The sequence below is a fragment of the Quercus robur genome, chromosome 8 (genome assembly GCF_932294415.1).
Source record: "Quercus robur chromosome 8, dhQueRobu3.1, whole genome shotgun sequence".
NCBI lineage: Eukaryota > Viridiplantae > Streptophyta > Magnoliopsida > Fagales > Fagaceae > Quercus > Quercus robur.
In genome coordinates, this window is record NC_065541.1 from 17,571,573 (window position 1) to 17,582,437 (window position 10,865).

General features: G+C 34.1%; 2 protein-coding genes across 3 annotated transcripts; one reads left to right on the forward strand and one right to left on the reverse strand.

Moving 5' to 3' along the window:
• Positions 1–494: 494 nt before the first annotated feature.
• On the reverse strand, positions 495–4,728 carry LOC126694840 (G-type lectin S-receptor-like serine/threonine-protein kinase At1g11300). 2 transcript variants are annotated; one of them, XM_050391352.1, is made up of 7 exons: positions 3,360–4,728; positions 2,841–2,993; positions 2,554–2,753; positions 2,095–2,305; positions 1,726–1,963; positions 1,557–1,644; positions 495–918 (listed from the first exon to the last, which is right to left on the reverse strand). In XM_050391352.1, exons 1-7 carry the CDS (start codon positions 4,636–4,638, stop codon positions 610–612), a joined length of 2,478 nt encoding a protein of 825 aa, XP_050247309.1. In that variant the 5' UTR covers positions 4,639–4,728; the 3' UTR covers positions 495–609. The 2 variants fall into 2 exon arrangements, with proteins under 2 accessions (XP_050247309.1, XP_050247308.1); XM_050391351.1 differs by having other exon boundaries at positions 498–918; positions 1,497–1,644.
• A 4,545-nt stretch (positions 4,729–9,273) lies between these two features.
• LOC126695967 (uncharacterized) lies at positions 9,274–9,972 on the forward strand. Its single transcript, XM_050392758.1, has one exon. The coding sequence runs from the start codon at positions 9,274–9,276 to the stop codon at positions 9,970–9,972; it is 699 nt and encodes a 232-aa protein (XP_050248715.1).
• The last annotated feature ends 893 nt before the right edge of the window (positions 9,973–10,865 follow it).

The window sequence follows — 10,865 nt, forward strand, 5'->3', positions numbered from 1 at the left end:
CACTATTATCACAACAAGCGGTTACAAGTAAAGGAATCTCAGTACCTTATACCAACCTACAGTTGAACTCTTACCCCAATACCCAATTGGACTTGTTCTGTAGTGACAATTTCTCATTTCAATGCATTGCTCCCAAGTACGTGACTAACCAATTGTGCGAATCCCAGTGTGCGGATCCCAGTAATATATAATGCTATAACCCATCAACAGTAAATTATATAAATATATAGTTGTATAATATCTGATACTTTCTATCTATAACGTTGCTATTAAATATATTAAAAGAAACGTTTTAAAGCAAAAGTTTACAAAGGAAAGAATACTAAAAGCTGACAATATATGGTATTAAAATTCACATAAATTTTCATAAATTTCCTGATTAAAATCATTGACAAAAGCTATTCAAATTTTGAATTATATTTGAATTTCAAAATTTAGCAATCAAAGTATCTGAAATTAAGGGATAATTGATACACATAAATGAATATTAAAATAAATATAATATTTTTTTTATAAAAATATCCAACACAAGCAAAGAAATTGAATGTTTTTGGATGATTTACTGGGACATACTAATGCTTATCAACCTATGACTTTAATTAAAATATGTTACCGGCCTTCGATAATTGAAACAGTTGCATCATTCACAGAACAGATTTCTGTCCTGCTATTATCTGGGTTTGCCTTCATCACACTTCTCATATTCATGAAAGCAGGTTGTTTGGGATAAGGTAGAGCTGCACTTTCATTGCTAAGCATTGCGACAACATCAGACATGGTAGGTCTATCCGCTGCACTTTCTTGAACACAGAGGAGACCTATGTTAACATATTTCAGTGCCACGTGGATAGAGGATACATCATCAAGTAGTGGATCCACCAAGTCCGATCCCCTATCACTTGTCCATAATTCCCATGCCTTTAATATATACCCAGGAAAAAGAAAAGAAAAGAAACACAATTATAAATGTTGAGCAATAACATAGTCAGGTTTCAAACTAATAACAAATACAACAAATAAATGAACAAGTACACACACAAGATGTCAAGAACACGCCCAGTTACATGGTTGGGTTCACTACTTGATGATGGGATGTATAATATCTAATGCAATAAAGTTAGGGGCACAATAAAAATTAAGAATATTCTTAAAATAGCTAACCAACTTACACATAAGCCCACCATAATGTAAATTAAAAAAAAAAATTCTAATTTTTGGAAAGCACAATTAATTGTAGCAAATTATTCATGTAATAAACCTTTCGTTGATAAACACAAATAAACGAATATATTATCTTTTTGTGGGTTTTTTTGTTTGTTTGCGTGAGAATGTTGTTTGGTATCTTCATAAATGATTATTCTCAAAAGGATTTGAAAATAAATGGTTATTCTCTTAAGGATTTGAAATAGTGTGTGAAAACAAATCCCAATTATCAAATAACAAGTAAAATAATACATTGAATTTTTGCAATAGAATGTGTGACATAGGATACTCACATATCCAAGAAGATGGAAAGAATCAGTTTGATAAAAGCCAGTATTCTTTCTACCACTCACAATTTCTAACAACAAGACGCCAAAACTGAAGACATCTGATTTGATTGAAAAGAGTCCTTCCAAAGCGTATTCAGGGGACATATAACCACTGAAATTCCAACATCAAGTTCAAAATATTAGTAACTATGTTTTATTTCTTTGGGCACATACAATATTGGTTTATACTTACTAAGTGCCAACAATTCTATTGGTATTTGCTTGTGACTCGTTTCCTCCAAATATTCTTGCCATTCCGAAATCTGATATCTTTGGATTCATTTCGCTATCTAACAAAATATTGCTCGCCTTTAGGTCTCTATGAATAATCCTTAACCTAGAATATTGATGAAGATAAAGAAGTCCTTGTGCAATCCCTTCAACCACTCGAATCCGCGTCTGCATATCTAAAATCCTGCGCTTTTCTGGATCTATTTTACATTTATGTACACAATTAGCTAACCACATGCAAAGGAACATAATAAACCATCACAATCACAACCACAATCTAAATATATATATATATATATATATATATGTGTGTGTGTGGAACATTACAAACCAAAAATGAAGTAGTCCAAGCTTTTATTTGGCATGTACTCATATACTAGTATCTTTTCATCTCGTTCAATGCAGCAGCCCAAAAGTCTAACAAGATTGTTGTGTTGGAGCTTGGCTATGAGCATAGCTTCATTTTTTAGCTCCTCCCAACCTTGGCCCGATTTTCCTGAAAGCCTTTTGACAGCTACCATGTCCCCATTCAGTAATATTCCCTGAAATGTTTTCCTCAAACTGAGTTTCGTGGCTTCCGTGAAAAAAGATAGCCCAATTATGCTCTAGAGAGAACTCCAGAGTAGGGATTATAAAGTATAACTTATAACAGACGCAGTAACAAAAGTGGCAGTGCCTGTTAGTGCTCGTTAAGGTCGTTAATTAACATGGCAAGGTGTAAAACTGAGAAGTGTTAACCTTGTATATACATATTCTTTAACCTAAGTATTGTGTTTAAGGACAATAATACCTTGTAAACAGGTCCAAAACCACCCTGTCCAAGCTTATTTGCATCTGAGAAATTTTCAGTTGCAGCAGAAACACTTGCAAAACTGAATAATGGCATTTTGACTTCCTTTTTCCTACCATCTCCACGCTTATTTACTTCATCCAGCTCAGAATTTTCAGACTTTATGGTCATTCCGAAATCAAACTTTACCAAATCCTCACCTGAATAGTGAACAACACATTTGTGACAATAGTTAAGGATATAAATTTTGATTCCCAAAATAGCGTTATGAGCAATCGTTTTCTCACCATTCCTTCTGAGTTTTCTCCTTACACAATAGATAAAAAGGGCCAATGTAAGCGTTGCAAGTGTCAGAGATATTGCTAGTATGGCAATTAGTGGATTAGCTCTTACAAGAATTGTTCTGTCAGTTGCTCCAGGCATTCCTGTTGGGCTAGATGCTGTTGCAGTTTTATGTCAAAGAAAATCAGAGAAATTAATAAACATATGCATTACAAATTGGGGATGCCTAGAATTATCCCCTAAAAACCTTTTGAAATTGGTAATATAGACGCTGAGTTAAAATGGGATTGAAATTTAATATCATATGCTTTCAAACCATGATAATTTATCACTTGTCTTGAAAGTTCAAGCAGTTGGAAAATAGTAAATTTAATGGCATTTAACATTTTCTTTTTAATAGAAAAAATTATCAGTTACGCTAACACAACCAAATAAAATAAATTAATTAAGAAGAAACTAATAACAACATCCACAATTAGTTATTCTCTCCACCAATAACAAAAAAGTACTCGTACATTTCTTACCATTGGTGGCTAACTCCGAGGGAGCAAGTTTCAGATAGAATTCATTTCCATATTTATCATCTCCTGATAGTTTTTTCAAATTTAACAGAGGACCATTCCATACAAAGCAACGAAACTTGTAGACATTGTGATCGACCTTTTGATCATAAGCATAAGCAATACAAGAACAGTTGTTCACGCAAGCGGACTCGCAGGCTAAACGGTTGCGAATGTGCAACTGCTGAAGTGGATTTTCAGGCCAATCAACTTTAGACATGAGAAGAAACCCATCTTTCCCAGCATCCATATTCCTATTAGTGCACTGCAGATCAGTTTCCCTCACACAGCCAGTACTGCTGGACAGGTTTCCTGTTTCCCAAGGATCAGCAGAAAGGGGTTTGAAACCTGGCAAACACTCACACGGTTGATTGGGTTCATGGACAGTCTCATTGCATATGCTAAAGGCACCACAAAGAGCGTAGTTCCTACACCTGGATGACTGTATCGAGTGCCACCTTCGGTCATCTTCTAACCAAGACTGCAGTTTAAGCTGCCCGGATACATCCAACACCATTCTCGAAATATTTTGAGTAGTGTAAGGCCACGAAGCATACTCTGAAACAAACCCCGCATCGTAATTTAAAACATCAAAGCTAAAGAGTGAACTAACCCAATATACTTTTGACTCCTCCATCATTATTAGTTGGTCCGTCTTATATTCCTTCTGAAGGGTGAAAAGACCAGGAGCAGGGTCTTCTGAACTTTTCCATGATGTTAATGAACACACAGCTCCAGTCTGAAAATCTTTTCCAAGTTTCATTCCGGGCAAAAGAGTATCAGTAGGATTGTCAAAGCTTTGCCAAAAAACTTCAAATCCCCTGTTGTTGAGTATCAGATTACCTGTATTCAATAGCATGGCACAGGTACCGTTTCCAGCTGAAGCGTTGGCCATCATGAATATCATTCTGCTATCGGATAAGACAAGATTTCCATCTAAATTCAGAGTAAGAGTTACAGAGGAATTTGGAAATGGGTACTCTCTGTTTGCAACCCATACTACATTCTGCTCAGAAACTTTCTTGCTGTACCGTATTCCCAAGTAATAATTTGTTGAATTTCCTGGAGAGAAGAAACCGAGTTCGAAGATTCCATTAGCGGATACAATGGTCTCCGAGGTAGTCAGTGATTGGCCAGGTTGGATAGTATTCGTGACTGTATCATTGGTGGTAGTATTGGCGGACTGTGAACCCAGGCAGAAAAAAAGTAGGAAAGCAATAAGAGGGGAAATTCTACTAATCATGTCAGTTTGTATCAGGAAGCTATGCAATGCAATGCAGCACAAAATTTGCAATTTGCAGATGTACACTGTTTTTTTGTATTCAGTTAGGAGACATAGAGGTCAACCTGGATGCAACTAGTCAGCAGTGTTTTTCGCCAATTTATTACACAATACACACGTCCAGTCTTTGAAAAACATTTTTTTTTTTTTAGCTGAGAAGTCTTTATAAAACAATGGAATTTGTGACTAAAAAAACATTAAATTATTTTTCTAATTTAAACTTTAGTTTTAAGGTAGGACCTACATTAGTAAATCATGAAACCTTTTATGAAAAAATGATTAACCTTTTTGACAAATTCTTAATTCAAAAAATTTTCATAAAAAAAGAAGAATTTATTTTTATAAATGGCAATTATTGTTTTGAATTGTACTATAATGTAAATATTATATCCAGGGATGGACCAAGGCAAGGGCGAGGGCGAGGGCTGCCCTAGTCTTTCTTTTTCTTTTTTCTTTTTTTAATTATCATATATTTCAGTTTTTAGTTGGGACCCCCTTTCAAAACCTTAGCTCCTCTCCTCCCCAATTAATCTGGTTAGCCTAATCCAACTAGCAATTATTCAATCAAAAAACTTAACAAAAACAATAAAAACATTTATAATGGTGATTGTATTTTAGCAAAAAAACTATTTTACCACCAAAGAACAAAAAAAAAAAGTGTTATTAGAGAAGTTAAAACTAAATTTTTTACAACTACAGTAAACTAATATAAATAACAGTTGACTATAACAAGTTGGTAAAAATAAAATACAATATTTTATTAAGATTATCTCTCTACATTCAGTTAAAAAACTCAAATTCTCTCTCTTTCTTTATTATATTTATGAGTTGTTTATATTATTTTAAATGAAGCGGTAAAAAAAATAGAACATTTGATGTTAGGTGTATTATAAAGTGAGATGGTAAAATAGATAAAATAGTTTTTTGAGGTGCTAAAAGCTAAATTTTTTAGCACAACTATTGTGAATGTTCTAACTTCAAAAATAAAAAATAAAAAATTATATATATATATATATATATATATATATATATATATATATATATATCCTAACCAGCCTAGTATTCAAAAAAAAAAAAATTTTTTTTTTTTGGTCTTTTTTAGTAGATGATTGCATCTTAATGTATTAAAAAACAACGATTTTGTGTATTTATAATTTGTTAATACTATATGAATGCCTATTTACATTTTTTTTATGGGATGACCCCTCTAGCTTGAAATCCCAAGTTCATCCTTGATTATATCATAGATTAAAAAAATGTTTATTATGTAAGATTTACATTGCTGATACATTGTAAAGATAGAAAGAAGACCATTTTAGCTGGGATATATGAGGTAGAAAAATACAGTGAAATGCTTGGTGCTAACCCTCGTCATAGCCCAAAAAAAGTGTATGTATATATATATATATATATATATATATTTTTTTTTTTTTTTTTTTTGCAGCCACTAATTACTGCCTTTATTTCAACCAAATAATGTTAGACAGCAGAAAGTCAGATACTAGAAATGACTTCACGTCTTCCTGTATAGATTTGGATAGTGTATGTCATATATATATATATATATATATATATAAAGTTGGTAAAAAAGTAACCGCGTTTACAGAAGGATTCATGTAGAGAGAGAGAGTGATATTGCAGCCACTAATTACTGCCTTCATTTCAACCAAATAATGTTAGACCGCAGAAAGTCAGATACTAGAAATGACTTCACATCTTCCTGTTAGTGATATTAGACCTGTTAGTACACTAGATTTTCCATGTTCTAACTTAACTAACTAATCTCTCAAAAAAAAAAAAAAAAAAAAAGATTTGGATAGTGTTTGTCTTTTATATATATATATATATATATATATATATATATATATATATATATATATATATATGTGGCAGTGTTTGGATACACGTTGTGTTTTGCTGCGTTTAGTTTCCTGCGTTTTCCCCCTTTTTTTTTTTTTTGGCACGCGTTTTCTTCCAACAAGCGGCTACTGTTCATGCACTGTACATGAATCGTAGCCGCAACTTTTGACCAGTCTTCCGTGAACATTGCATCTGTGCACTGTTTATGAACCCACAAATTTCATTTTTTATCAACTTTTTCATTAAAAATGGATCCCATGGCACTATTCACACATTTTAAAATTATTTTGCTATAGTGTTTTCAGTTTTCAGTTTTTAGTTTCAGCAAAATATATATGGGTCCGTTTGGATTGAACTTATTGTTGCTGAAACTGAAAACTGAAAATACTGTAGCAAAATAATTTTTAAATGTGTGAATAATATCGTGGGACCCATTTTTAATATTTTTTAGTATGTGAATAGTGCTGTGAACAGTAATGAACAGTGCGTGAACAGTGATTTTTGTCCCTGCACAGTGAACCCATGTGAGGTTACTGTTCACTCGCAGGAAAAAAAATGTGGAAAACGTGAAATGTAGAAACGCAGACTTAGTTCCCAAATGCTCACTATGTGCCTGTTTGGATTCCACTGAATCACGCGTCCACGTTTTGCGTTTTCATGCTTTTTTTTTTTTTCCTGCACGTGAACAGTAACCTCACATGGGTTCATTGTGCAGGGACAAAAATTACTATTCAAGCATGGTTCATCATTGTTCACAACACTGTTCACGTACTAAAAAATATTTAAAATGGATCTCATGGTACTATTCACACATTTAAAAATTATTTTGCTACAGTACTTTCAGTTTTCAGTTTTCAGTTTCAGTAATAATAAGTTCAATCCAAACGGACTCTATATATAAAGTTGGTAAAAAAGTAACCGCGTTTACAGAAGGATTCGTGTAGCTTGGTTTTTTTAACCTACCTGCATGTGCACCTTATCTTGCACAACTTTTCAGACATAGAATAAGTCCGTCACACCTACAATAACGCGGCCACGCGCCAGGGTAGAAAAAAGCAACTTTGGAATGGTCCTCGTTGAAGAAAGAGTGGTAGAAAAAATATATTTTGGAATGCTTTATGGTTCAACAATACAAGTCATTGATAATATATTAATTCCTTGTTCCTTCCAACAGTGGCGGAGCCAAGAAGTTTTATTTGGAGGCCACAATTAACATAAACCATATATCTAAATAACAAAAAACTTAAGAAGAAGAAAAAAATTCGTATCATTATCATTATATTTAAAATGCTTTGAAGAATTCATTTTATATTTTATGTTTCTATTTATTTATTTATTTAGATGTAAAATAATACTATGTCATTGTATATTATTTACTCTATAATTTATAAGTTATCTGAATATTAAATGAAACACAGTTTTTTTTTTTTTTTTAACAAGTTACTGGCAGCCAAGTATTGTAATTAAATCAATTATAAATTATAGGATATGTGGTTAAAACAATTGAAAATTACATGGAATAAAAAAAAAAATTACATTTGGAAAGATATTATTACATTTTACACACCAAAAAAAAAAAAAAAAAAAAACACTAATGCTATTCACAACCTAACACACACACACACACACATATATATATATATATATATCATCACTCTTGACATATATTATGAGAAGATTATTACTTAATTATTTGTTGACTATGCTTATACTAAAAAGTATTTAGAAATTTAATAATAAATAAAGGGGGCCAAGTTGTATTTTCCCAATTAGCTACTTGTAGATATAATTACATTATATATTGAAATAGATATTTTTCAAAATATTTGGGGGGGCCTAGGCCCCCCTCTAGTCTCTTTGATCATCCGCCACTGCCTTACAAGCAACGGTGCAGCTCACCAACTCCCGCATATATATACTAGCCTATGACACTCTGTTTTATCGTCGGTGTAGCGAAGTAAGTTTGGAGGCTAGTCACTAACCAAGACACTCTATTTTATAGATTCTTCAAATCTAAATTCTTCCCACATGGTTCTATCTTTGAGGCGAAAAACAACTTAGGCTCTTTTGCTTGGAAAAGCATTCTAAAGGGTAGAGACACCATCAGTAGGGTGGCAAAATGGGGGGTTGGTGATGGTCGGACAATAAAGGTTTTTGAAGACCAATGGTTGCCTAGTGGGGGCTCGGGTAGAGTTATCTTTCCATCCCGAGATCATGACCTGAAAATGAAGGTGGTTGCCTTAATCGACCATGAGTTACACTGCTAGAAATCTGATCGGGTTAATGCTATTTTCATCCCAATTGAGGCAAACGTGATCAAAGCGATCCCTTTGAGTCTAATGGACACTCTAGACTGGTTGTACTGGCCTAAGAATCATAGTGGAGTTTACTCGGTCAAATCCAGGTACAATCTAGCTAGGGAGTGGGATGCGCTAGCTGTACCAGGTGTTTCTGACCAAACCGAATGTAATGATACCTGGAAAAAAAATATGGAACCTCCATGTCCCAAACTGAATCCGTACCCTCCTCTGGCATGCCACCAATGACTCACTCCCCACGAAGGTTAATTTGGCTCGGAGAAAGCTTCTGCAAGTCGATACCTGCCCCAAGTGCAACCTGGAACCCGAGATTGTAGTGTACGCCTTATGGTCCTGCTAGAAACTCAATCCCGTATGGCTCCCTCAGTTTGCTAAGCTAAAGGAAGCTACCTTACCACACTCTTGCTTCTCTGAAATCATGTACTTAGCCCTTCAGGACCCCAACTGTGTGGAGGTGTTTGCAAATACCATCTCCCTGATTTGGATGAGCAGAAACAAAGCAGCCTTTCGAGTTGCTTGTCTGCCCCTTAAGAAAATTCCAGAGCAAGCCTGCGCCTTGGTGCATGAATTTCACCACCTCCGCCCAGTCCACGCAAAAATCCCAAGAACAGCCCGTGTAGTTCAATGGAAGCCTCCACCCCCTAGTATGGTGAAAGTGAACTTCGACGGCGCTATTTTCTCAACCCATTCTTTAACAGGTCTCGGCATGATAATCCGAGATCAGGCTGGACTGGTATTAGCTGCCTTGTCACAAAAAATTCCCCAGTCTACTTTGATGGAGACAGTGGAAGTGATGGCAGCGAGAAGGGCTCTCTTGTTTGCCAAAGAGCTTGGTTTTGAGAGAGTTATGATTGAAGGAGACTCTGAAGTTGTCATCAAAGCCATCAAGGAGAAATCTCTCCTTTCTTCGGACTGGGGTCACATTTTGAGAGATATCCATGCTCTATCTTATTCCTTTAGTAGTATTTCTTTTCTTCATGTTAAGCGTTCAGGTAATAGTGTACCTCATCGCTTAGCACATAGATCATTTTGTAATCCTTTGTTAGTTTGGATGGAGGAAGTTCCTCCTGACATTGTGGATGTTTACAACCATGATCTTGGTCTTATTAATGAATAGTTTCTGCCCTCACTTGTGGGCTGATTTCTCAAAAAAAAAAAAAATATATATATATATATATATATATATACTAGCCTATGAGGAACTCCCGCATATATATACTAGTCTCTGAGTAGACGCTATTTTCAATTTTTTGGTAAAAATTAATAATTTGCATCAATTATAAATTGAGATTACTACATTTTTCAGTTACAAAAATACCTAAAGATGTGATAAATGTTATGCGTGGAGAAAGATTAATAATTTTAATATTTGATACAAATGCATAACACTCATTACACCCCTAGGTATTTTTGTGATTGAAAAATGTAGTAATCCCAATTTATAATAGATGCAAATTATTAACCTTTACTAAAAAAATTGAAGAGCCTCTGAGCATGCGCGTGAGCATGTGCTCAAAAGCTAATTTATTTTAGAACAAATTACAACTTACCTACCTATGGTTTGTCTAAAATTTAAGTTACCTACTTGTGGTTTAAAATTTTGACACTTTACCCACCTAAAGTTTGACCAAAATTTAAGTTACCTACCTATGATTTGAAATTCTATGATGCAAGTGTTCCGATGGATAGTGTTAGAACATATGTAAATCATGTTAGGAACATATGGCAATGTAGAATTGGTTAATCCTTTGACAAAATGCATTTTACTTGTAATTGGGTAAATCTAGGATGTTTTTAATGTTTCAAGGAACAAGGTTTCAAGTTCAAGTGTTAAAACCATGCAAGTCTATCCAAGAATCAAGTGAAGAAGTGCTGGATTTTAAAACTCGATAGTTAGTATCTATCGATGTTTAAAAGGCTGTTTAAGCCCAATGCTCGACAACTACTCGATAGATAGGGTATCTATCGAGATTGAAGAAAATCAGATTTTCAGTTTTGATTTTCATCCCA

What these genes read in the sequence shown, in the direction of transcription:
- LOC126694840 (XM_050391351.1), bottom strand. Translation starts at nt 4,638, where the DNA reads ATGATTAGTAGAATTTCCCCTCTTATTGCTTTCCTACTTTTTTTCTGC. An exon ending in GAGAAAACTCAGAAGGAATG is followed by an intron (nt 2,754 to 2,840) that starts GTGAGAAAACGA and finishes TTCACTATTCAG; the next exon opens with GTGAGGATTTGGTAAAGTTT. An exon ending in CTTGGACTACTTCATTTTTG is followed by an intron (nt 1,964 to 2,094) that starts GTTTGTAATGTT and finishes AATGTAAAATAG; the next exon opens with ATCCAGAAAAGCGCAGGATT.
- LOC126695967 (XM_050392758.1), top strand. Translation starts at nt 9,274, where the DNA reads ATGTACTTAGCCCTTCAGGACCCCAACTGTGTGGAGGTGTTTGCAAAT.